The sequence below is a fragment of the Erpetoichthys calabaricus genome, chromosome 10 (genome assembly GCF_900747795.2).
Source record: "Erpetoichthys calabaricus chromosome 10, fErpCal1.3, whole genome shotgun sequence".
NCBI lineage: Eukaryota > Metazoa > Chordata > Cladistia > Polypteriformes > Polypteridae > Erpetoichthys > Erpetoichthys calabaricus.
The window spans coordinates 3,925,639-3,953,593 of NC_041403.2; the positions used below are offsets into that span (position 1 = coordinate 3,925,639).

The following is a 27,955-nucleotide window of genomic DNA, read 5'->3' on the forward strand; positions in this document are numbered from 1 at the left end:
GTTTAGATGGCTGGCCAGCTCTAGGAAGAGTCCTGGTGGTTTCGAACTTCTTCCACTTACGGATGATGGAGGCCACTGTGCTCATTGGGACCTTCAAAGCAGCAGAAATTTTTCTGTAACCTTCCTCAGCTTTGTGCCTCGAGACAATCCTGTCTCGGAGGTCTACATACAATTCCTTTGACTTCATGCTTGGTTTGTGCTCTAACATGAACTGTCAACTGTGGGACCTTCTATAGACAGGTGTGTGCCTTTCCAAATCATGTCCAGTCAACTGAATTGACCACAGGTGGACTCCAATGAAGCTGCAGAAACATCTCAAGGATGATCAGGGGAAACAAGATGCACCTGAGTTCAATTTGGAGCTTCATGGCAAAGGCTGATAATACTTATGGACATGGGATTTCTCAATTTTTTTATTTTTAATAAATTTGTAAAAACCTCAAGTAAATTTTTTTCACGTTGTCATTATGGGGTGTTGTGTGTAGAATTCTGAGGAAAAAAATGAATTTAATCCATTTTGGAATAAGGCTGTAACATAAAATGTGGAAAAAGTGATGTGCTGTGAATACTTTCCGGATGCACTGTATGTATGTATGTATGTGTATATATATATATATATATATATATATATATATATATAAAGACATACATCTCTATATGTCTATATATATCTATCTGTCTGTCTATATCCATCTCTCTATACATCTCTATATCTATACATCTCTATATCTATACATACACATCTCTATGTCTATATCTATATATCTATAAATCTATATATCTATATCCATCTCTCTATCTATACATCCATCTCTATATGTCTATATCTATCTATGCATCTCTATATATGTACCTCTATCCATCTCCATCCATCTCTATGTCTATATCTACAGTATATCTATATCTCTATCTGTCTATATCTGTTTATATCTATACATCTATATATGTGAATTTCACCCTTGGTATTAATAAAGTATCTATATCTATCTCTATATATCTATCTGTATATCTCTATATCTGTCTATATCTCTCTATATTTCTATCTATCTCTAAATGTCTATATCTCTGTCTATCTCTCTGTCTCCTGATCAGATCAGGGGTGTCTTTTGTTTCTTCAAGTTGCATTGAAAGTTTGTGTGTATATTTATATGTGTGCGCGTGTGTGTGTGTGTATAAATATAATATAAAAACACAAATATAAAAATATAGGGTTTGTTGAGACGGACTATCCTTTGATAGTGAGTAAAGGTGTGTAATTGTTTAGTTTAAATCTCTCTACGTTTGTAACTTTTCTCGTGTTGTTCCACAAATGCTTCCTTTTGTTTCCGTCTTTGCTCAAATTCTAAGCTTAGAGGGTAGAAGTGGCAGAACAGCCTGGTCCAATGCGTTAATAACTGCTCAACAAAACTGTTGTTAATGTAGCATTGGTCCTCCGAGTCGTGGGATGGCGATTCCAGCACAGATCCTCGGCCTTAGAGCCACCACTGGAAGTTACTCGTTAACAAAAAAAAGTAACCGGACTGTGTAACGCACATCACTTTTAACCGACTCAGCTCTGTACATTCAGCTCATCATCATCATCATCATCAATTCAGCAATTTCTGAAAAATCAAGACGGATTATTTCAGCCAGCAGAAGGAATCGTGCACATCACCCCAAAACATTAATGTGTGGACGCTTCTACCTGAGGCTGCCGAAAGCGAGTGTGAAGCAAACAGAGTTGTGACAGTGACTCGGCAAAGGACTGACATGGTCACATCACTGGGTTGACTGCAGACTGCTTGTCAGGAGAGCGTTTACATGGCACTGTCAACAGGCAGGTCATTGGAGCCCCAAGTGTCACACGTGCAGAGTCCTGCGCTCATTGACGTGTAACACGTCTCTCACTCCTGGCCTCGCCTCTCTGCTTCTGATTAAAATAAAGCTGTGGCCATGTCAAGGCCCTACCGACAGTTCTTTTTAAATATGGCCACTGTTGCCCCCTCAACTCTTCTTCTAAATGAGGCGTGACCATCCGAGGGTCTGCTGGGCATCTAACCACCACTGTCCACCCTTAAGCGACGATACAAACAAAGAATCAACTGTCAGGTTAAAGAAGACAACTTATTAAAAAAAAAGGAAAGAGAAAGAGACTTACAGCGAGGAGAGCGATGAGAATGCCAGCAGCGCAGAGCACAGCATCGCTTATCGTGTCTCCATTTTTGTGGGGGTACTTGATCGACTCGTCATTGCAGTAAAATCCCCGTCTGTAAGGCGAAATAGTGCTAGTTTCAATAATCAGGAAGGGGAGGCCAGCTGGCAAGAACAGTAAGAGAGGAGACAAGAACAAAAACAATAAATAAATAAATAAATAAATGTCAATAACACGGACAGACACAAAAGCAACACTGCAAGGGGAGCGCCAGGCACCAGGAGAACGGAGGTGAGCCACAGGCAACTAGGACCACCAGGAGCGCTGCTGATCATCATCCACAGGTGGGCCTGTTTTTGGGGCACACGCCCTCATCCCCTCTGGAGGAACTGGACCCCCGAACCCACCGCCAGCAGCAGTGGCACTGATTTGATGTTTTTCTGAAAGCCACCACTATGGGAGAAGCCCCTCTGATCGGGCCGACTAATGCAGGGATGGCAACTGTGCAGCTTTAAAAGGGAATCAAACTTACCAGCTGTTCAGCATGTGAGCAATCATAACACAAAGATTGGGGTAGGGGTGTTGATTTAAGGTGGCACCGGGCATATGGCTGTCATGAAATCGCTCTGCCAGAGTGAATGCCACTTCTATGGAGAAGAAGGGGGGGGCACACATTCTGTAAATCCCTGCCCGCTCGTTTCCAGCTGCACAGAGCCTCTTGTTTGAATGATGCTGTGACCTTTCGCTGGATGGCATCACATTGATGGAGAGTGCCAGCTGCTGCCACCGCTGGCGCTTTGGTATGTTCAAATCCAGCTTTGTTGTCTGTTGGTTTAAAAAAAAAAAAAAAAGAAGCAACAGAGCTGCCAGGGGAGCTGACGCAGAACAGAAAACGAGAGGATAACAACAGAAGTAAACAGCCGGCGGCGGCAATGCCCGTACTCTAAAGAGGAGGGCACCTCCAATACTACGGTGATGCCCAGGGAAGTGCAATGACATTCAGTTAATACAAGGGGGCTTGAATTCCCTGCGTGACAGAAGAGGATCGCCGTCCAATGCAACAACAAATGGGGACGGATTAAAAGTACAGGTGCCCGTCACGTTCTCCACACTTTATTGTGATTTCATTTTAATTGAATAAATTTGCCAGTTTTGCCCACCATTCTGCACAATGAAAAAAAGAAGACGTGTTTTCAGAAAGGTTTGTAAAGTTCATTAAAATCAAAAACTGACATCCGTCACTCCTACAAGGACTCATCGCCACCAACTGTGGCTTCCCTGTCCGCGGTTTAAGTGACCTCTGATTTGAAGATATTAGACAAAAAAGACAAACCAAATCCAAAACGTCAATAAGAGGGAATCACCCGGGTGCCCCCCTGTTGAACTGCAACCAGGATAAACGATCCTGTGGGACGTCACCCTCTCTGGGAAAATGAAAAAAGTCACCTCAACGTCGGTAAAAAGTGAATGGAGATGTCAAGGAAGCCTGCAGTGGTTACACACACACACACACACACACACGGCGCCACACTTTCATGCCTCGATTTCAGCAAATGGTAACACTGTAAAGGCCAACTTGATAAACGTCTTCTGCAGCTCTGAACACACGCACAGCACAAGCCCCGACACGGCTAAGAATGCAACCATGCAGAATATGCGCAAAGCCACCGACTGTTTAGGCCTGCCGTGGGCCGCCAGGAAACACACGCCACCTGCAAACCAAGTAGCTGCATTCCAGACAGACATGTAAAGCAGTGAGGGGCAGACTAGACGCTAAACACACTAGACCCGCGTTTCACAACCTGTGGGCCATGGTGGCGTTGAAGGCGGGCCACGACCGACCCCGGATGAAACCCTGCCCTCCCCCACTGCTCCGACGATCTCACACTAACTACAAATGTTTGTGATGCACCATCTGTTGGAATTAGAAGATGCAAAGCATTTTAATACTACAAAGGTTTGTGATGCACCATCTGTTGGAATTAGAAATGCAATGCCTAGGTCTCTATTATATACCATTTGGTATGGCATTCGTAAAAGCAGTGTTCATGTTTGTAATGCACCATCTGTTGGAATTAGAAAAAGAAAAGCATCTTGTTACTACAAATGTTTGTGATGCACCATCTGTTGGAATGGAAAATGCAATACATTTTACTACGACAAATATTTGTGATGCTCCATCTGTTGCAATTAGAAATGCAATGCCCAGGTCTCTGTTATACACCATTTGGTATAGCATTCCTGAAAGCAGTGTTCATGTTTGTAATGCACCATCTGTTGGAATTAGAAGATGCAAAGCATTTTCTTATTACAAATGTTTGTGATGCACCATCTGTTGGAATTAGAAGATGCAAAGCATTTTGTTACTACAAATGTTTGTAATGCGCCATCTGTTGGAACGACAGAGACACAGCTACTGTACAGAAACACATATACAAACGAATCCTTTTATTAAGGTGGACTTATATTTGCTCCTTGACCTTCTACAACATTTTAATTGACCTTTTGGGGACAAATAAAGCATATCAGCAACAAAGCCTCTATTATTCCGTCATCATTTTGTGACGAGACCTTAGACACTCCTCCGAGTCCTCACAAGAATTACAAAGCATCAGTCAATTGCTTCTTCACCTCTGCAATGTGCCCTTACTTACCAGAGTTCACTCTGGAGTGGTCAGAGGGGGCTTCATGGAGACGCGGTCCTCCTGATGGGACTTATTTAGCGTAAGGCCTGTGAATCCTTCATGTTTTGCCATCATGTCAATGTGCCACACTACACAGAGACGAACAGCCAATGTGCTGATGTTGTAACCTTTGTGAAGGTCTTGTTACGTAGGAGTAAATGAGCGCCACACACACGTGTTTTTTCACACTACCTAAAGTGTCACCAGTACAGCCATCTCATTAGTGATTTGTAACGGCATTTACTGTACCTGACATCATTCCTGCTACACGAAAAACTGCAATGAATTGACAAGAATATAAAATAAGCTGGTCGAGTTTTCAGGTGACACCATACTGGTAGAAAAAGGCAGTTGATGTAGAGTAAGCCTCATCATCACGGAGGGCACCTGGGTAGCCTACTGGCGAGGGGGCAGCTCTGTGGCAGATGAAATGCGATGCAAATAAATGTGAAGTGTGACTCGAAGAAGTGGAAAGTTTGAGAACTGAAAGGGTGCCGCATTGGGTGGACCCGAGGGTCACTGGGCCCTGATCGAGATCTTTGACCAGACGATGGACAGAGGCCAATATAGGATGTGAGGTTATATAGCGCCCTGACGAGTGGAGCATAAGGGCAGTGAACTCATCTCCCAGTAAGCGGAGTGGAGTGTGGACGCCGTACCGGTCAGTAGCGAGTCTAAAGACGACGCTCTCAGTTTGCATTCCTGTTCTCTGGGTGGTCTCGAGTTGGGGGTGATAACCCAAGGAATGGAAGTGCGAGTACAACGAGGCAGCAGAGATGAGGCTGCTGGGCAGACACCCTGTGACATGGCGGGCAGCTCAGCCATTCAGGGGAGGATCCTCCAGATCAAGGGGAGCTACATGGAGGTCTGGGCATGGAAATTCTACGTATGAAAGAAAACCCAAAGAGAGGAACACAGACCAGAAATAATAAAATTAAATAACTTGATAACACCACCTAAAGAGGAGCCGAAAGACAACGTGGGGCATCTGGTGGTCTGCTGGGCTCTTCAACAGCACTGAGGTGGCCTCACTTCGGCAGCATTAGGGGAAATTAACCAACGTACAGAAAACAAGAAACGTCAACTCTAACGGAAATACATCATAAAAAATACAAAACGAGAAAGACCAACATCTTCACAAACAATATATGACGGAACACACCGAGAACAGGACACTAAATAGAACAACAGATGACCAGACATGCCACCGTGGTGTGCGCGGCCAGCTGTGCCACACTGCGCGGCTGCTCGACCCATCAGGATCATTTTGAGGACAACACCGCGGTGACCCCAGTCATATCCGCCTCATTTCTCCAAAGTAACGTCAAGCCAAGTTCCGCTGTCTCACCACAGTACTTGGTCGCTTGTCCCACGTGTCCCCGTTTCTCTGAGTGAAGGTATTAGACCCTCAAGAAGCTGCTATCCGTATCCCCTCATTCTCCTTGTAACATAACAAGCCATGACCCGCGGGACGGCCTCCCCTCCTAATTTGTTTCTTGTCCCCTCTTTAAGTTCCGTTTGATTCAACTGAACTAGTTCAGTTTCTTCAGTCTCTCCTCATGGCTCAGGCCTTGTTGTCCTCAAATCGGCCAGGCTGCTCTCCTCTGCTGCTATGTCTTTTTTTTGTGATATCGAGCTCAAATCTGCACACAGCACTCCAGGTGACGCCATACTAGCGAGTTATAGAAGTGAAGCGTAGCCATCCTCGCCTCAGAATAGGCCACAGCACCTGGCAGCAGGCCCGGCTTAGCGACTAAGGTGTCACACTATAAACCACAGAGAGTCACAACTCTCCAGCTCTCATCATCCGCCCTTCACTTCTATTGTTCGGCGTGTTCACCTCTTCCTTCCTTTCCAGTAAGCTGCTCAGCGGCCAATTTAATCCTCACCGCATGCTCCACCGTGTGCCGAAGGGTCCGTCACTTCGCCCACCTGCTCTCAAATAACAAACGTTGACGCTGAAGCTGCGAAGTGCATGTGCCCGAGGAGGCAAGCAGAGTGCCGTCTACACATGCCAGCGCACTTTAAAGTAAATCTGGAGGATTCCACCAGGTGGCAGTCTGAGGGATCATCACGGTGAGTGAATGACGAGAACGATGATGTCGACGATAAAAACGAGTCTTTGCTTTCTGATACAGTTGTGAACACATAAAGGAGGGTGTGTGAGACCTTGAAATGTACAGTGGGTATAGAAAAGAATCCCCCCCCCCCCTTCGAAATATTCCCATTGTTTTTGCTTTACAGCCTTAACTGTAAACACACAAACTAATATTTTTTCCCAGCTTTACTTACTCAATGCCATCTCTAACATCCAAGTGAAAGATCTCAGAGCTACAATTCAGAAAAATGATAAAAAAAATCAAAAACAAGACCTACTGAGACTAATAAAGGACCCCCCCCCCCCCATGTCAATGTCATTTTGTTCACCCCCCCCTTTTGCTTTAATGACAGCCTTGAGTCTGTTGGGATTCTTCTCTATCAGCTTTGCACACCTTGATTGAGCCCACTCAATATTTGCCCCTTCACTCTTCTTTACAGTTTAACTGTTCAAGTTCGGTCACATTGGATGGTGAGCGCTGGTGGTCTGCCATCTTCAGATCTTTCCACAGATTTAGGTCTGGGCTCTGACTGGCCACACCAGGACATTCACTTTTTACTCCTTCAGGTCAGTTTTGCTGTGTGCTTTGGGTTGTTGTCGTGTTGAAAGGTGAACATTCTGCCCATCTTCAACTTTCTGGCAGAGGGCAGCAGGTTTTCCTCCAGAATTTGATGGTATTTTGCCCCCGCCATTTTTCCTTCTCCCTTAACGAGAGCCCAGGACCCCCCCCCCCCCCAACAACAAGATGCTGCCCCCTCCATGCTTTACTGTCGGTATGGTGTGTTGTGGATGGTGAGCTGCATTGGTGGACCGTTTGGTATTTTGGTCTCCTCTGACCAGAAGACCTTTTTTCCATTTGGCATCAGAATCTTCAAGGTGCATTCTGGGAAAGCTCAAACGAGCCTTAATGTGGCCTTTCTTGAGAGGTGCGACCCTCCTGAACAAGCCACAACGGTGGAGCGCTTGTCAAATTGTTGTCACATACACACCATTAATGACAACTCTGTGCCATCAAATCCTGCAACTCCTTGAAAGTGGCCATTGGCCTCTTGGTGGCCTCGCTTACCAGTTTCCCCTCCATCCAGTTTGGAGGGTCCTAGTCGTACCAAACACTTCTTTATGATGGACTTTACTGGGCTCCTTGGGATTGCTAAAGCCTTGGAGATGTTTTTTGTGTCCACAACTCTGTCCCTGAGATCTTCTGAAAGTGGCCTCCACCCACAGTCAGTGGCACTGCAGGCTCCAGGAACAGCTTCACTAATCACACTCATTACAACTGATCACAGCCAGTAACCACCATGGAAATGGGGGGCACTGACACCTGATTGAGTTGGGGGGGGGGGGGTCTTTTATTCATCTCAGGACTTCTTGTTTTTGATTTTTCTTCTGAACTGTAGCTGCGATGTCTTCCACTTGGATGTTAGAGATGGCATTGAGTAAGTAAAGCTGGGAAGAAATATTAGTTTGTGTGTTTACATTTAAGGCTGTAAAGCAAAACAATGGCAATATTTCGAAGGGGGGGTTCTTTTCTATACCCACTGTATCAGATCATTACGATGGGGGACATGTGATGTTTGTACCGTCTATGTGAGAAATGGATGGGAAATGAAAACCTCACCATGACTACGTCTGCATGTCAGCACTGACGTTTGACCATTTCCTTGACCGCATCAAACCAATCATCAAACCTCGAAGCACCCACACTGATCCTGTTGGCGCGGCACTGCAGCTTACCGGCACATGTGGGTAGTAAACAACGATGTCAAAACTTGAACATACGTGCCACACAGACTTTTGCTGGTCACACGCGTCATGTCAAATTCTCACAACGTGCTAAGACAACGGGAATGAGTGGCGGCCATGAGGAGTGGCAGTACGCGTTTCCGAGCGGGACGTATTAAACCGACCCTTGGTCTCCATCACGGTTGCATGATATCCCGGTACCGGAAAAGAATGGAAAAATTCACATTTTAGAACAGTACAGCACCCACATTTGTGGATTTTCAGGATCGGAAATAAACGCCCAGATTCCTCTCAAACCCCACGCCTCTTGTCTTGACACCCGACTTCACGAAACTACAAGCACACGATGGGGCATCCACCTCCTTCACTGCTTTGATGGGATTTGTCACTTCACGACGTGGTTACAAAACCATAAACGGTTCAATGCAATCGGGACTCCAGTGGGGGGGGGCTCTGGCTTCAAGAGGGAAGCGGTGGGTAGACTGGCATGAGGGTGTGTGGTGTACCAGGGGTGGCTTCGGAATCACCAGCTCTCTGCTTCAAACCCATTTTGGTATGGATACAGAGGTCGAGGATACAGGGGTCGAGGACAGAAATCGAAATTTTGGCACCAATCCAACGCCAAGTCTCTCATTTTCACCTTCTGGGTTTGTGATGCCCACCAGGCCTGCACACTTCTGCATTGTGGATGGACAGGTGGGTGAAGAGTGAGTTCTGAAAACGCAGACCCTGAACTGTTTCATTGCTGCACGCTGATCACACGGCCCCTTCGACTGGCCGCCCTTCAAGGGGGAAGACCAGCAGATTCCAACATGGCGCTTGTTATGTTGCTTACCTGTATGCATGGAGATTTTGTACAGTTTGAACGCTGCACACACACACACACACACGCACGTACGTGTAAAGAACAAATTCTGTGGTCAGTGCGGTTTTGAGATGGCGGCACCACCTCTTTGTCCAGCAAGGCCCAATGAAAGCAAAGATCCACATCATCTGCGCTTTCCATCGTTTTAGCGTGGCTGGAGATCGGTTTCATTTAAAAACCTGTAGCAGTCTGGACGTAGCTTGACACGATGGCATCAAATACACAGAAGAGACCCCTCCAGCTTCAAATGCACCACAAATAACGTAGTGGAATGTTCTGGAAAGAAGAAAAAAAAAAAAAAACAAACCAAAACAGAAGGCAACGATGGACGTGTCAGCCATGGTCACAGTCTGAACACGGAAGCCACAGGAGGGAGAGAGACATCAACATGAACAGGGAGAACAAGTAAACATCACAGAAAGCCAAACGGCTGGGACTTCACCGGCCACCTAAGTGACCAGAGAGCCACACGGCCTAAATTGGGCAGGAAACAAAAAGACAAATCCTGGGGACATTTTTTTTTTGTCCCCCCCCTTTTTTTTTTCAGGAATGACCTAATCTAACTGCTGGCACACCAGAAAGGCTTACTTCGAGGGACACAAAGAGGCCATTGATGTGGCAGCCACTGGAGGAGGGCACAGGCCGCACACGCCAAAGAGGAAACCGATGATAGAAGGAAGCGTTCTTTTTATACCCTCGGGGGACACGCTGTTACCAGGAGAGGCTTCCTTGTTTGCTTTAAGGACAAAATCACCTGTAATCCTCCTGCCACACTGAACCGTCGTCACTTAAGAAGTGACATGGTGGGACAGTCAGAACCGAGAGATGCACTCGGCTGTCTGGATGCAGAAGAGAAAGGACTGCGGGATCCTGTCGGGACACATCTGAGCACTGCGGACTGAAATAAAACTCCATGTTTGTCAGCCCCCGGTGGTCATCGACAATTCATAAAACAACAGAAAGTAAAGCCAGTAGTCATACAGGAAATTAAAAAAATAAAATAAAAATCATAGCGTCATGGTGCGTACAAATTTCAAATCTCCTAACGTCAGACCGTTGTTGGAAGGCGTTTATCGCACAGAAGCAGACCCCCCCCATCAAGGCTGCCTTTCATTTTATGATAAGACATAGAGTGCTGCCTCCTAGGAATGGGACGTGCCACTGTAAAACGGGCGGAAGAAGAAGTAAAGGGCACTTGGGGGTGGATGGCATTAAAAGGCCAGGGGGACACCACAGATATGGACAGGAATGGGAAAGGATACTCACGGCCAACTGGAACACCACAGCGGGCAGGGGAGCTGCCTGGCAAATCAAAGGGGAAGAAGAGAACGGAGGAAGGCTGTGGCGGCCATAAACACACACACACAGGGCCAGCTGAGAGACAACTGGCAAAAACAAAAAAGTGTTTGCACGTCTTTCTCTTAAAATGCCATTCTCGTCACCTAATTCAAGTCTCGTGCCTCATTACCCCCTGCCATGCACGTCTATCACATGGGCATCGCTGACAATAATCCCATTTTGCGGATCTCCTTTATCTCAGTGAGGTTCGTTTTTTTTTCTCCTTTGATCAAATCACAAAAGCCAATCTGGGGACGGCTTATCTGATGGTGGCAGCTCAGCCACCTGATATGGCCGGCCACTTGAGACCCTCTCGGCCCGGGGCTCTCCACGCACACCTGCCTTGTGGCAAACGGCGGTTCAGAGAGGTCTGTCCAAGAGAAGTGGCCGATCTCAGCGGGCCAGTCCCTTCCTTTTTTTTAAACGCTCTCAGTGCATTAAACAGGATACCAGGCCAGTGCAGCCATGAAAACAAGTGCCCACTAAGAGCATTCGTACCAGGAATACAAAATAAAGAAAGGACACCCTATAGGTGGGATACAACTACTCACACGTCAATAGACGAGGCAAGAAACGCATGGAGAGACCTCGAGGGAGTGGAGGAACAGAATAGCAAGCTTATTACCAGAGTGACAATACAAAATATCTAGTATTAGATGCCACACAGATGGACAAGCAGGACCTTAAAGTCAGAACACGCCCATGTGGTCAGAAGAATAAAACGTACCTACTGCAACGGTGATTCTCCAAAGGGGGCTCCACAAAACCGGTGAGGCACCTAGCAAGATACCCGCCCGCCACTGCCCACCCTTGGGGGCACATCTCACTTTAGCCGTGAAGCCTGCGAATACACAAGGCTCGCCAATAGGAAAGGAGAAAGGAGGTTACTAATAAAATTGTGCAAACTGACAAAATTTAAATGCACTCATTTTGAGAATCAACTGTAATAACAGTAAATGTGTTAAAAGACTACATTAAAAGAAAGGGTTTTTACAATGTCACACAATTTAAAAAATAAATAAATAAAAAGGCTTGTGTTAGCAGAAACATGGCAGACTAAAACTCCAGTGATTATTAAAGTGCCGTCCACTGACCCCTTACTGTTGTTATTTGTCAGTTGTGAAGGGTCCGAGGCCAACTGCACTTCAAATTGTACAAAGACAACCTTTGGTTTTTTTCCCCAAAGCACCACCAGATGGAAGTTTAAATTCTGTGTTAAAAAGTCTCCAGCTAAAATTCACAGTGGCGCTCTGCCGATAAAATTATAGCGTCAGAAAAATATTGAATCACTCTGGAGGTGCAGACAAAGCTGCTGTGAGGTCGATTCATGGGAAAAGGAAATCCTGAACACACTTGCTCATTCACCACATACATAGTGTCACCGAGCCATGGCTAGGGAGCTTCCGCTTTTATTTACGTCCACATAAGAGGACTGGACTTGCCACTTTTACGCTCATAAATGTCACTGACCCGTTACAATCTGAAGGAGCAGGAGAAGAGAGCTGCTGACATGACATGGTGGGGTCACGCAACTGTGAACGGCTTGTCAAGCAAAAGCCACTGCAGTTCACACCATCTGAGACATCTCATTTTTTTATCATTAGGAGTGACTATCACTTATTATTATTATTATTATTATATTTATATACATACACACACACACACACACATATACATACAGTGCATCCAGAAAGTATTCACAGCACTTCATCACTTTTTCCACATTTTGTTACGTTACAGCCTTATTCCAAAATGGATTAAATTCATTTTTTCCCCTCAGAATTCTACACACAACACCCCATAATGACAACATGAAAAAAGTTTACTTGAGGTTTTTGCAAATTTATTAAAAATAAAACAACTGAGAAATCACGTGTGTCCCTCTGTGTCCACAGCACAAATCGAATGCATTGACCAGTTCTGGACATACCCAGTGACCGACTACAATAAAAATCTAAAAACCCGTCTGAACACTGGAGAGCGGACAACCAATGAGTGGTTATCTGGAAGTACAATGCATGTAATGTAGCGACAAGGAGTAAGGAACGCGCGTGTTTTGAACCTCACAAATAGAAGAGGAGCTCTTCTGTCTGATGTCTCGTATTTCATGAACTCTGGAGCAGCTTCTCATTAAGGGTACCTCCATACTTAGCTTTCCAAACGACTCCATCTAGTCTCCTGGTCTCTGAAGCTCCTGCCACCATCTTTGTATTACAGAGCGGTGCCCAGTATCCTCGACACTAATCCTGGTTTCACCAGACCAGACAATCGTGTTCCTCACATTCCGATAGTCCTTTAAGTTCACTTTTTGCAAACTCAATGTGGACTTATCCAGAGAAGGTGGCTTCTTTCTGGCTACTCTGCCATACCACACAGACTGTTGGTGAGTTACATTGATGGTTGTCCTTCTGGGAGATCCTCCCATCTTCACATTGGTTCTATAGAAGTAGCCCAGAGTGATCACTGGGTTCCTAGTCACCTCTCTTTACCAAAGGACCTTCTCCACCTAATTCCACTTCCACTTGGGAATTCTCAGTGCTGCAAACATTTTCTGTAGTCTTCTCCAGATGTTCCCCTCAATCTCATCCAGTCTCGAAGCTCTGCGGGCAAATCCTTGGATCTCACGGCTTGGCCTGTGTTCACCTGTGGGACCTCCTATAGATGGCGGTGTGCCTTCATGTGTCACATCCAATCAACCGAGTCAATAAAAGGTGGACCCCAAACATCTCAATGACGGTCAGCAGTATAGAATGCACCTGAGCCAAGGGTTCGAGTACTTGAGGTGATATTTCCTTATTAGATTGTTATTTTGCTTTTGTCATTCGGGGTACTGAGTGTTGTTAACAATTTTAGCACAAGGCTGAAACATGAAACACGTGAAGGGGTCTGAATACAACCCGAATCCTCTGTACAGTAACATGATCTGCTAAATAAAGTATAATAACGTAGAGCAGCAAACGGGTGGCTTCAATGTGAAGTCTCATTTAGATTTAATTGAAAAAATATCTGACAAGGCATCAAAACTGCCAGACCATCTGGGTGTTCAGCGCTTGGCACCATTCACAACACTATAAAAACAACGAGCTCCACCTCTGCGTAAGACGGCCTGGGCTGATACCCATGGAAAAAAAACAATTGGAAACTTAGATTGGCGAGAATGTCATCTGCTGGGGGGAGGGGGGGGGGTCTAGAGAAAGAGAGAGAGAGAGAGACGATCTGCAGGGCCTAATGAACGACAAAAACATCGCCAACTAAAAGAGTTCATACATATTTGATACGTCAAGTTAAATCTTTAATGGAGGGGAAAAACAAAAGAGTCTTAAAGCATCCGCCATTAAGCAGCTGGCCTCGGTGCATCATCTGAATGACGGGGCCAGCAGACTCCGCTCTGGAATTAGTGCATTATGGGACACTTAGCACTGCGTCAGTAATATATACTGTTGGGCCTTTCTGTAATAGTTTAGAGCAGCCATTCTCTACCAAGTACAAGACATTACAGAAAGTAAAGCATCAGCATTAGAGAGCCTAACAGTGCCAAGCATCCCATCACTGAACTTCTCAAAGTAAATGAGTGAGATGGCAGTTCAGGGTGAAGGGGGCAGATGGGCGTAGAATTGGCACAGACACAGAAATCAGAGGGGGATCAGAACTGGGTGAAGGTAAGAGGGGTGTCCAGCAGGGGTTGGTACGGGGACCACTGCTCTTTTTAATAGATACAAATACACAAACTATATATCATATATAAATATATGTAAAATATACACACACACACACACAAACTATATCATATATACATATATACACACACACACACACACACACACACACACATACATATTTATATAGGACTTTGTTAAATGGTGCGACTCAAACCACCTACACCTGAACACCAGCAAAACCAAGAAGCTGGTGGTGGATTTTAGGAGGACCAGGCTCCTCATGGACCCCGTGATCATCAGAGGTGACTGTGTGCAGATGGTGCAGACCTATAAATACCTGGGAGTGCAGCTGGATGATAAATTGGACTGGACTGCCAATACTGATGATCTGTGTAAGAGAGGACAGAGCCGACTATACTTCCTTAGAAGGCTGGCGTCCTTCAACATCTGCAATAAGATGCTGCAGATGTTCTATCAGATGGTTGTGGCGAGCGCCCTCTTCTATGCGGTGGTGTGCTGGGGAGGCAGCCTTAAGAAGGACGCCTCACGCCTGGGCAAACTGGTGAGGAAGGCAGGCTCTAGTGTAGGCACGGAGCTGGACAGTTTGACATCTGTGGCAGAGCGACGGGCGCTGGGCAGACTCCTGTCAATCATGGAGAATCCACTGCATCCACTGGACAGGATCATCTCCAGACAGAGGAGCAGCTTCAGAGACCGACTGCTGTCACCGTCCTGCTCCACACTATGCGACTCTTCAATTCCACCCGGGGAGGGGGGGGTTAAATGTTAACATTATACAAAGTTATTGTCTGTATACCGGCATTGTTATCACTCTAATTTAATATTGTTATTATCAGTATGCTGCTGCTGGAGTATAGGAATTTCCCCTTGGGATTAATAAAGTATCCATCTACATACATACAGTACACACACACGATTAAGATAGGAATATCAGGAACAAGCTGGTTAAGTCTGCAGATGATACCATGATATATACAGTGCATCCAGTATTCCCAGCACATCACTTTTTCCACATTTTGTTACGTTACAGCCTTATTCCAAAATGGATTAAATTCATTTTTTTCCTCAGAATTCTACACACAACACCCCATAATGACAATGTGAAAAAAGTTTCCTTGAGGTTTTTGCAAATTTATTAAAAATAAAAAAATTGAGAAAGCACATGTACATAAGTATTCACAGCCTTTGCCGTGAAGCTCCAAATTGAGCTCAGGTGCCTCCTGTTTCCCCTGATCATCCTTGAGATGTTTCTGCGGCTTAATTGGAGTCCACTTGTGGTAAATTCAGTTGACTGGACATGATGTGGAAAGGCACACACCTGTCTATAGAAGGTCCCACAGTTGACAGTTCATGTCAAGAGCACAAACCAAGCATGAAGTCAAAGGAATTGTCTGTAGACCTCTGAGACAGGATTGTCTCGAGGCACAAATCTGGGGAAGGTTACAGAAAAATTTCTGCTGCTTTGAAGGTCCCAATGAGCACAGTGGCCTCCATCATCCGGAAGTGGAAGAAGTTCAAAACCACCAGGACTCTTCCTAGAGCTGGTCGGCCATCTAAACTGAGCGATCAGGGGAGAAGGGCCTTAGTCAGGGAGGTGACCAAGAACCCGATGGTCACTCTGTCAGAGCTCCAGAGGTCCTCTGTGGAGAGAGGAGAACCTTCCAGAAGGACAACCATCTCTGCAGCAATCCACCAATCAGGCCTGTATGGTAGAGTGGCCAGACGGAAGCCACTCCTTAGTAAAAGGCACATGGCAGCCCACCTGGAGTTTGCCTGAAGGCACCTGAAGGACTCTCAGACCATGAGAAAGAAAATTCTCTGGTCTGATGAGACAAAGATTGAACTCTTTGGTGTGAATGCCAGGCGTCACGTTTGGAGGAAACCTGGCACCATCCCTACAGTGAAGCACGGTGGTGGCAGCATCATGCTGTGGGAACTGGGAGACTAGTCAGGATAAAGGGAAAGATGACTGCAGCAATGTACAGAGACATCCTGGATGAAAACCTGTTCCAGAGCGCTCTTGACCTCAGACTGGGGTGACGGTTCATCTTTCAGCAGGACAACGACCCTAAGCACACCGCCAAGATATCAAAGGAGTGGCTTCAGGACAACTCTGTGAATGTCCTTGAGTGGCCCAGCCAGAGCCCAGACTTGAATCCGATTGAACATCTCTGGAGAGATCTTAAAATGGCTGTGCACCGACGCTTCCCATCCAACCTGATGGAGCTTGAGAGGTGCTGCAAAGAGGAATGGGCCAAACTGGCCAAGGATAGGTGTGCCAAGCTTGTGGCATCATATTCAACAAGACTTGAGGCTGGAATTGCTGCCAAAGGGGCATCGACAAAGTATTGAGCAAAGGCTGTGAATACTTATGGACATGGGATTTCTCTGTTTTTTCATTTTTAATAAATTTGCAAAAATCTCAAGTAAACTTTTTTCATGTTGTCATTATGGGGTGTTGTGTGTAGAATTCTGAGGAAAAAAATGAATTGAATCCATTTGGGAATAAAGCTGTAACATAACAAAATGTGGAAAAAGGGATGCGCTGGGAATACTTTCTGGATGCACTGTAGAATAGCAGATAATTTGGAATCCATTATATCATCACAGAAGGACTTGGATAGCATACAGGCCTGGGCAGGTTTGTGGACGATGAAATTTAATGTCAGTAAATGTAAAGAATTACACATAGGAAGTAAAAATGTGAGGTTTGAATACACAATGGGTGGTCGGAAAATCGAGAGTCCACCTTATGAGAAGGATTTAGGAGTCGTAGTGGACTCTAAACTATCGACTTCCCGACAGTGTTCAGAAGTCATTAAGAAGGCTAACAGAATGTCAGGTTATATAGCACCTTGATGTGTGGAGTACAAGTCACAGGAGGTTCTGCTCAAGCTTTATAACACACTGGCGAGGCCTCATCTTGACTACTGTGTGAAGTTCTGGTCTCAAGGTTTACAAAAAGGACATAGCAGCACTAGAGAAAGTCCAGAGAAGAGCAACTAGGGTTATTCCAGGGCTACAGGGGATGAATTATGAAGAAAGATTAAAAGAGCCGAGCCTTTACAGTTTAAGAAAAAGAAGATTAAGAGGAGACTTGACTGAAATGTTTAAAATTATGAAGGGAATTAGTCCTGTGGATCGAGACGGTGACTTTAAAATGAGTTCATCGAGAACATGGGGACACAGTTAAGGGTAAATTTCGCACAAACATTAGAAAGCTTTTCTTCACACAGAGAAGCACAGACACTTCCAGTAAGTGACCAAGTAGTGTGGTGGACAGGAGGACTTTAGGGAGAATGAAGTGGACATGACTGGTGAGCTTTGTTGGGCTGAATGGCCTGTTCTTATCCAGAGTGTTCTAATGCACAGGTATGTCTACATACAAAACACACACATGACTTCTCTGTCTTATACAAAACCTCTCTGAACAATTTAAAAGACTGATATTGTTGTGTTAATATTTGATGAACGGAGTAATAAAACACTAACCCTGTTCCAATAGAATTGCCTCCTGTTGAACAACCCAAGAGGCACTCTAATCCAAAATGGCACCCGAGCAGGAACAGTCTCTGGTTGTTGCTCCAAAGAGGTTTATGCAGCACTTGGTGGCTTCTTCAACCACCCCAACACAGAATGTATCGTGACTTATTTTTGCAATTTCAGAATCTTTTTCCAAACTCTGCTAAATGAATGTGCTTCCAAAAAGCAGACAGTAGCGTTAGAACACGTTCAGAGATTCATTGTGTAAAAAACAAAAATGGACGTTTGAGGTCAGATAGTTCTACTTACTAACAGGACATTGGAGAATGAAGAGCCATAACACGGTGATGAGCCCATGCAAGTGATCTGTACATATACATACATAGATTATAATAATTTATTTATATAAATAAAATCCTAAGCCTAAAAGTGCAACGATTTTATGTCATGTTTTTTGTCACACTTTATTTTAAAACCTACATACCAGTATATATGTTTGGTATCATTCTTTTCAGAATTTACAGAACTTTAATGTCATGTTGTTAGATTTCCATCCATCCATCCATTTTCCAACCCGCTGAATCCGAACACAGGGTCACGGGGGTCTGCTGGAGCCAATCCCAGCCAACACAGGGCACAAGGCAGGAAACAATCCTGGGCAGGGTGCCAACCCACCGCAGATGTTGTTAGATTTTCAGATTCTTATTCTGTTTTTCAATTATAAACTAAAAAATATCAAGAACTCCTGTCCCGCGAGACGAGACTTTGTGCCAAGACATTCAACCAGGGCCGGGGCCGGAAGTGAAAGACACAAAGAGTAGGACAGCTGCTGTACAGGCTATCTAGATGTACAGATCACTTGGACTCCTCCTGCTCGATGGCATCCATCGGTGAGACGGGCAGAGAAGTGGATCTCCAGCCTTCACCCCCTTTGATGTTTTCAGGTGTCCCTCCGCACTCGCACACACACGCTGGACCTTCCACAGACCACCAAGTGAAAGCTCAGGCGGGTGAACTCATTCTGCGACTTCCAAAACCAGCGGGCTGCACCAGTGATGATGTAGGGGTATCCTGTTAAAAGGAGGGGGTGGTGGGGGGGACACTTGGTGTGTTATATTTGTAATGCGTTTAAGGACAACGTGCAGAGATCTGCTCTCCTTGGACATTTAAAAGCCTTTGTGCGTCGATCAGAATCAAAATAAAATAAAAACAAAAGCCAAAATGAAGCCCATTGTGATTCAAATTTAGGTAAATAATAAATCAATCAAAGGGGAACACTTCTTATGGGGGGCTGCGTGTTTAAATGTACACAGGCCTGTATTCAGACACATGGGAAGAAAGAGGAAAAAAATAATAATATACAGTAAGAACAGAGGAATCTGCTATGTGCTGGGGAAGCCCTTTAATTATGAGGTAAGCTTGGGATTCCCAGAGTTTTTTTGTCGAGTTTCCAGTTGGACGATGTCCATTCTTTGTGGTCACTACACACACACACACACACTTGAATTTCACAGATGCCAGGACAGCTCATTCCTTACATTTATGGAGCTCGGCCACAGTCCAGATAAAGAGTGGGAGTTTAAGAAACAGCCATGAAGAGGAGCTTTTGGAAATGTCACGTCAGGAAGTCCTACATGTGACTCTGAAATGACTCCAACGTCCCCTTGTTTACAACTAAGTGGACTTTCCTTGGACACCCCAAGTGTTTTTTTTTAATTTGAAAGGCTCTTCTGCTGCACTGCCAATGCCAAGCCCATCCACCTAAACCCGCTTTGGTATGTTGAAGGACTGGGTGCCCGTCGGTGGTGTGGCACACGTGTTCTGTGGCCGATTCTCCATCAGCATGCCAGATGCATGATTTGCCAGGCGCTCTACTCACCGATTTGAAGTTACCAGCCACCCGCTTTACAGACGTCCCAAAGAAAAGTCAACTCCGGAGCAGATCTGTGTGAGCCCCCCCATCCCCCCATCCCCCCCCACCACGTCCTGCAGCGCCAGCACATTTCCTCAAGCCGCCTGCTGCACGGCTTCGCCTGAAAGGAAGCGTCTAAAAGGGGCGGCCGTCGTCCCCTTTAACGCGGAGCTGCTCCTTGCCACTCATGCACAGATGCCAATCTCGATACACAAACTTATTTTGTGACAAGCGCCCAGCTGCATCGGTGGAGCAAAACGCAGCCCGGCTAATTGCTGGCCCGCAGCCCACCGCAACTGTGAATAATGAGGTTTAGCAAAGATCCGCCGAGCGAATATCCTCTCAGAAGGCCGAACGGCATGGGGGCCACTTTCACATGCAAATACAGGTAATTCCCTATCTGTGGCTGACACAAAGGGCGCCATTGTTCAGGGATGGACCCCTAACAGTTCCCAGGGCTTTTGTTCAAAAAACAGTGCATGCCACTGCTGGGACTCCAAAGGGGCGAGAGAGTCTGCTGACGGAGGGGACGCCCACTCGTGTGGAGAGCACATAACGGCCCAGCGCTGTTACCCACCCTCTAAAGGTGCCATCCAGTTGAAATACGCCGGCCATCCTGACATGAAAGCACAGTAAACACCTTTGAAGTTAAAGGGGTCCAGGATATCACCAATAAGGTCCAATGAACAAAGTAATCAGGGCACCCCAAAAAGTCACTTGACCCCACGGCCTGGGCAGCAAGTTCTGTTAAGTAACCCTGTCTGCTACTAAACACATCCAAGTGTAAAAAGGAGCGGCCTGAACCAACAACAGCAGCGGCAGCAGCTTAGTGAACAGGACCACCACTCCTGTGCAGGAGACCACCAGCCTCCCATAATAAGGGGGTCCAAGAAAAAAAAAAAAAAAAAAAAAATAGATGCGTAGAGCTCAATTCAGAGAGGAACACTAAACGTTCAGAAAGTCTCTGGACACACCTGGAGTCGGACCACCAACAACTGGGAAAAGCTCGGAGAAAGTCAAACGATTACGCGGAGTGCATTGGGGGCCCGCTTTAACATCAGCTGTGCACTCAAACCCCAAACACTTGTTATTGTTGTGAAGAAACGGCCATTAAAAAGATGGCACACACTGGGACCACCCACCGAACCCCACTGCTTCGACATGATTAGGGCTTCACTGGGGACCCCCCTCACCGAACCCCACTGCTTAGACACAATTACAGCTTCACTAGATAGATAGATAGATAGATAGATACTTTATTAATCCCAATGGGAAATTCACATTCTCCAGCAGCAGCATACTGATACAATAAATAATATTAAATTAAAGAATGATAATAATACAGGTGAAAAACAGACAATAACTATGTATGATGTTAAATGTTAACGTTTACCCCCCCTGGTGGAATTAAAGAGTCGCATAGTTTGGGGGAGGAACGATCTCCAAGGAACGTCACTAGGGACCCCCCCTCGCCAAACCCCATTGTTTAGACACAATTAGAGCTTCACTAGGGACCCCCCACCACTGAACCCCACTGCTTAGAAACAATTATTAGGGACCCCCCCACCACCAAACCCCACTGTTTAGACACAATTAGAACTTCACTTGGGACCCCCCCACTGAACCCGACTGCTTAGACACAATTAGAGCTTCACTAAGGACCCCCCCACTGAACCCCACTGCTTCAACACGATTTGGACGTCACTAGGGACCCCCCCTCGCCAAACCCCATTGTTTAGACACAATTAGAGCTTCACTAGGGACCCCCCACCACTGAACCCCACTGCTTAGAAACAATTATTAGGGACCCCCCCACCACCAAACCCCACTGCTTAGACACAATTAGAGTTTCACTAGGGACCCCCCCACTGAACCCCACTGCTTCAACACGATTTGGACGTCACTAGGGACCCCCCCCTCGCCGAACCGCACTGTTTAGACACAATTAGAGCTTCACTAGGGACTCCCCCACCAAACCCCACTGCTTCAACATGGGTAGGGCCTCACTAGGGACCCCCACATCCCATCCCTTACTGCTTCGATGTAATCAGCATTTCACGGGAGACCCCTCTGCTCCTTAACACTCAAGACGTGATTTAGACTTCACGGAGGTAAATCTTTGGTTCGACGCACTCTGTACTTTGCTGGAGACCCCTTTACTCCTCATTTCTTCCCTGTGGATCCCCCACTACTGCTTGGCCATGATTTGGCCTTGATGTCAGTGCTTTGACGCTTTCTGTTTTTCACTGGAGACCCCTTTGCTCCTTACTGCGTCGATGTGATTGAGACCTCCATGGAGCCCCCGCCACCCCCTATTTCTTTGACAGAATTAGAACACAATGGGGGGTTAATTACTGATTCAATACAACTGGGGCTTCACTAAGTGACACCCATGTCCCTTATTTCTTTGACGTGACTGGGACTTCACCCCATCAAAAGGCGCTTGACCACCGTAGTGCTCCTTTGTTGAACTGATCCCATATACAATTTGGTTTGAGTTAAGCACTTGACCGATTTATTATTTATTTATTTATTTAAAAAATAAAAACAGGCAGGTGACTTTCTCAGGCGAGACTTTTAATTTGAAATGCCAACCCCGTCACCTTACGAACTGTGCCATGCTACTCATTGCTTGATTGCTCCACCTGGCTAGGAGTTGCATGTGCCCAGCAGAAGAGGACTGGCAGCAAGTTCTGCACAGTGCCAACCTGCTGCTATGGAGGTCCTGATCTGCTCTGGATACACCAGGTAAACAAAATGACAAGACGACTAGGGGACCCTCGGCAGCCCTTTCTCTGACCTGTGAGTGCTCTCCAATTTTAAACTTGAATGATTACGTCACTGCACACAGCGGACTCGATTGCAGGCGGCATTCGGACCGAAACAGAAAGATGGCACATCATACAGCAGAGCTGGAAATGCCACCTGGAGATGCACCTGTAGGACAGCTGCAGGCCCCCCTCCTCCGAGGCTATGGACCCTTTAATAAGCGCATGAACTTCCTCGTAAACTCAGGAGCTATATAATTTACTCATTTGGTGAGCGACCACGAAAACCAAAAGCCTCTCTGCGAAAAGCACTGTCTAAACAAATGGCAGCAGAGCCAGAGCTGCTCGCTCATGAACCAACCGGACCGCCTGCCGTCGTGGAGACACATGTGCCAAGGGTGCCCGAGTGGTACACTCCTGACTGAGGTGGCAGAGGCTCGCCAATCCAGCTTGCTCACGGTGACATCAAGCAAGCTGTCATCTATCCATCCAAATGGCCTGGAGTTCCCACCTTTAAACCCGACTTCACTGCTGGCTCCCATCACAATTTTTTGGTGGACACCTGGCATCAAGTGACACCCCCAATATAAATAAATAAGGTGGGACCGACAAGTTTCAGATGTCAGGGGAAACGCAGTGCCCCACCTCAGCATGAGCCAGACTCGACTCCGTCTGCCTCACGTACCACCCTTTCCTGAAATCCCCTTCTAAAATTATTCCAGATGTCCCATCGAGAGGGGTCTCCGGCCGCTGAAGCTGAGGAATGCCAGATATTCCAGAAAATATTTATACCCTCGAAACCGCTCTTCCACTCGCAAGAGGAAACCTGAGGTTTGAGGTGAGGCCATGCTTCTCCTTGCAGAGCGCACCGGGGCGGGGTGGGGGGGCACGTGGGGGTCTTTAGCAGCTCAATCAGAGCAGAGCAGCCAATGCCTTCCTCTCTAATGGAAAACATTAAATAATCAAAACGGGAATCAGAAGGAAGACGACCCGCGAAAGAAAGCAAAGCCGTCAAGGAGGCACAAACGTGGATTGGATTTCAATGTGGACGGCAAAACCGGATTCTTTAACCCCCTAGCCCCCCCCCCCCCCCCCCCCCCCGCAATTAGCCACCAGAAGGTCTGCTCGTGAAAGCCCCCAGTGGATCCAAAGGGATCACCTTACCGCCGTAATAAACATCTAAAAGACGGAGAGGGGCTTTCATCTTTACAAACCTCTCTGCCCAAACACAAAACGGCCCTTCAAAGCGGACAAGTCCTGCGCTGCATGAGGGCGCCCCTCGGACTTTCTCAGGGGGCTACCTTATCCCTCATCTGCCCGCCTCTGAAAGAAAAAAAAATAAAAGGAACAAAGGATGTTTATTGCGGTTACATTTGGGAAGCATAAAGGACATTTTGTATTCTCCGCATCTGATGAACAAACTCTGCAGTCCGAGATGATGAAATGAAATCTTGAAATCGATTCAAGCCCCTCCAATGGGCGCCTCGCTCGCCGGCTCCTTAAAAAACAAAAAGCAGAGCCCACAGCAAACCCTCCGCAGAATTCCTTTGTTTTCTCTTCCCATGTGTGTCTTTTTATTTGGTTCTCAGCATAAACAGCGAACAGCCCACCACCCCCCCCCAAAACCGATAATCAAGAGCAGATGCTCAAAACACTTACTTACACTGGGCCTCTCCGGGGGTCTCTGTTTACGACAACGTGTCTGGACCACTCCGCCGTCCGGGGGTCTCTGTTTACAGCACTCAATTGTTGTGCCCAGTGAGATTTGTGAGACTGGGCACACCAGGAGAGCGCCAACCTTCAGAACTCGGCCTGTATGGAGGGGGGGGGACTTGGCGTGCAGAGACAACACGAAGAAGCCCTACCAGCCTGAAATGATGCAACCTGCAGTGCGCACCCCGTCCACGTGTGGCGCCGTGTCAACAAACAGCGACTCCGACTCTTCATCTGTGCAGAAAGTGCGGAGCGTGTGTGTGTGAGATCCGGTCATACGTCTGTCCTCTCCGCTAAGCGCGGCTGCTGGACGAACATCCAGGAGGTGACAAGTCCTCAGATTAGAACAAGTGCTGCGCAGGTCAAGACGGAGAGACTGTGTCTCGACATCGCTGGCCTGCTGGTGCAAAGCCACCGTCCTGGACGGGCAATCGGCCACTAAACTCTCAAGAAGAGGAGAACACGGGAAACGAACCATCGGAAAATCGGTTAGGTCTCGGCCTGTCGTGGCACAGGGAAGTCAATTCAAGTCCCCCGTCATAACGCAGGACCCAATAAGACGACAAGTGCGCTCAGATTTGACACCGGGTGGCTTTCAGAGTGACTCACTGGAAGGTGTGTGACAACCACACACACACACACACACATAACTTTACAATTCAAATTAACAGAATAATTCAAACACGGCAGGCAAATAAAGAGACGTGCTGCGAAGAGCACAGGACAGGCTGGAGGTGAATCCGTACGATGAGAATCGAATTAAAAGAAAGAAAGAAAGTGCAGCCTGGAGAGACCCTGCGCTTCGGTGCATTCCAACAAGTGGAGACACCCTGAAGAACCCAGAAAGCCAGATGAGGGACAGCAGACGCCAATCCTTATAAAACACTGCAAGAGACCCCAACAGAAACGAATACTGGGGGGGGGGGCAGAACTGATTTGACTGGGAGATCCTGAGCAAGCAAGCAGTGTGACCCCCCCCTCCCCAAGTTGGGCGAAACTGTGAATAGCAGACACAGACGAGCACGTGTGTGAGGTTTACGCTGCTGAATGTGCAGGCGAGTCTACGATTCTGAAGAAAGTCGCCATCGTCCCAAATGAAAGTGCTGTAGGGTAACCTGCAGGGACACGGGCAGCAATAAAAAAAAAAAAAAAAAAAAAAAAAAGGGGGGGGGGGGGGTGCGTTGGACTGGCGAGTAACAGCGGGGGCCAAGATCAAAGTAAGGAGACGGGGCAACGTGTAGACACACAGGCAGAGAATGTGCGGAGGTCGGGGGGTCAAATCCCACCGCTGACACAACGTGACCATGACAAAGTCACATCAGCTGCTTGTGCGCCAAGGTAAGCGACTGTATCGGAGATTTACTTTGGAGGAAAGGCACAGGCCAAATAATAATCATAATAATAATAATAATGGATAAAAGACAGCAATGATTAGGAGAGCTAAAGGAAGGAACAAGGCAGGCAGAGAAGATGATGGCTGGGTGATCTTCATTGGAGTCCATCTCTGGGATATCTAAAGTGCACTCTGGTCACACCATCATTGGCCCCCAACAGTCCACAGGACCATGGGGGTACCAAAAAATAAATAAATACATTTAAAAAGATCATTTTGGAAAGCATTGCCTTGTCCTACACCAGCTAGCACTTGCTAACATAACCGAGTCAAACCCTCAAAGGCGCTGACACAGCAGATCCACCAGAATTGTTTCACACACTTGAGGACATCCATCCATCCATTGTCCAACCCGCGGAATCCAAACACAGGGTCACGGGGGTCTGCTGGAGCCAATCCCAGCCAACACAGGGCACAAGGCAGGAACCAATCCTGGGCAGGGTGCCAACCCACCACACACTTGAGGACATTTAAAAGTGAATCCAGGAAGAGTTGTGGGACCGAGCCGTGGAGATGAAGCATAAGGACAATGTGGAGGAGATATGGGGGGGGGGGGGGGGGGGGGGACAGCCGAGCCACAGGTGACAGAAACGAGTGACAAGCGTACCGAGTGGTCTCCTCTCACTATCGACGAATGCATGGCTTTGCACAGATGGCGTTATGGCCCCCCCAATGCAGCATCCTTCACAGCAAGGAGGTGACTAACAAAACAAATTAACACACCTAAATAAAGAAATCGTCCTCAGCAGAGGAGTCAAACTCCGAGGAACCTGGCCATTCCAAAAAAAATGTCCTGACATCAACCCAAAAACAGCACACAAGAGCATCCCGCGGACACGACGAGTTAACAGGCGGCGTATCGATGCCAACGCCGGCTGTCCCTTTCCCCCCCCAAATATTGAAGATGCCAGGATTCCCGGAGACTTTTGCAGTCGGATTTGTCTCGACTTTCTGCATTCCCGATCTTAATTTGCATTTTCCAAGCGCCTCATTGAGAGGGCTGTGCTGTTCTCTTGATCTCGGGGGGGTCTCCATCAAGCTCCTCGCTCTAGTACGCCACTCCGTGAAGAATAAAAGTTGGTAAACGTGCATTCTACATCCCAATCTCAAAACCACTTAAACCAGTTCAGAGGTGAAATGGGGGTGACGGGTCTCCCATCCACTCACACAAAGAGCAAACTGGACTTGAGCTCTTTGGAGATGTGGGGTTGGGAACAATTGGGCTACTTGGAGGAAAACCCCACCGAGGCACCAGGAGAAACGTCCAGGTACGGGACTCGAACACAGAATGACGCAGCATCTGGGAGATGGCAGTGCTAACTGCTGCGCCAACGTAACACCCCATTGTGTGCGTTTCTAAATAACAGATGACATTTATGAATGTATGTGTGAATCATCCAAAGTGTCTCATAGGCTCTGTGGATAAGAAAGAAAGACGAGTATATGTGGACACTTTATATACCGGGGACGTTCAGAAAGATTCTGCACTTTTCGGTTTTCATTGGAAACGGTGAAGGTGGGCGGAGCAGTGACTGGTGCATTAAAAAGTTGGTACGTCACTAGGAAAACTGCAGGGGACCATATAGAAAAAAGTGATGGCATTTGTTTTTGAAATTCTTAATAAATAGTTAAAGTGCGGAAACTTTTTGACCGTCCCTCGTATACACGTAGAGTTGTCAGTACACCGCACTTGTAATCTCTCTAGTTGGACAATAAAAGGTGTCATTTGGCTTAAACTCTCTCTAGTTGTCAGTACAGGTCACACAGCGTATTCATATTTATTAATTATTGTACTATTTACAATAACAGTTTATAAAGCTATTGTAATAATCAATTTTCCACACAAACAACTATTTTTGCCCACTCCTATATATTTGCCCTGGCATATCCAAAGTGCAGTCCGCTCAGCTCAATACAGTCAAGGACCCCTCAACACTACTGAGGGTTCCCACCACTGATCCTGACCGTTCACAGCACTATGAGGAGCCAAGACGACTTGGAAAGCAAGTCCACTTGGACCCAGAGAGGAAAAGACCCCTCGTCAAGACCGAAGGCTCCCCCACCGCTGGCCCCGACAGTCCGTAGGACTATAGGGTGCAAAGATGAAGAGGACTACGTGGGCAGCTTTCTACTTGTGAAGTTGTACC

At 46.7% G+C, this 27,955-nt stretch overlaps 1 protein-coding gene across 1 annotated transcript in view; it reads right to left on the reverse strand.

Moving 5' to 3' along the window:
* plpp3 (phospholipid phosphatase 3) overlaps window positions 1–27,955 on the reverse strand; it is a 70,553-nt gene that overhangs the window by 41,352 nt on the left and 1,246 nt on the right. The window contains exon 2 of the mRNA XM_028810760.2: window positions 2,138–2,295. Coding sequence (XP_028666593.1) covers window positions 2,138–2,295 — 158 coding nt within the window. The remainder of the gene's footprint in view (window positions 1–2,137; window positions 2,296–27,955) is intronic.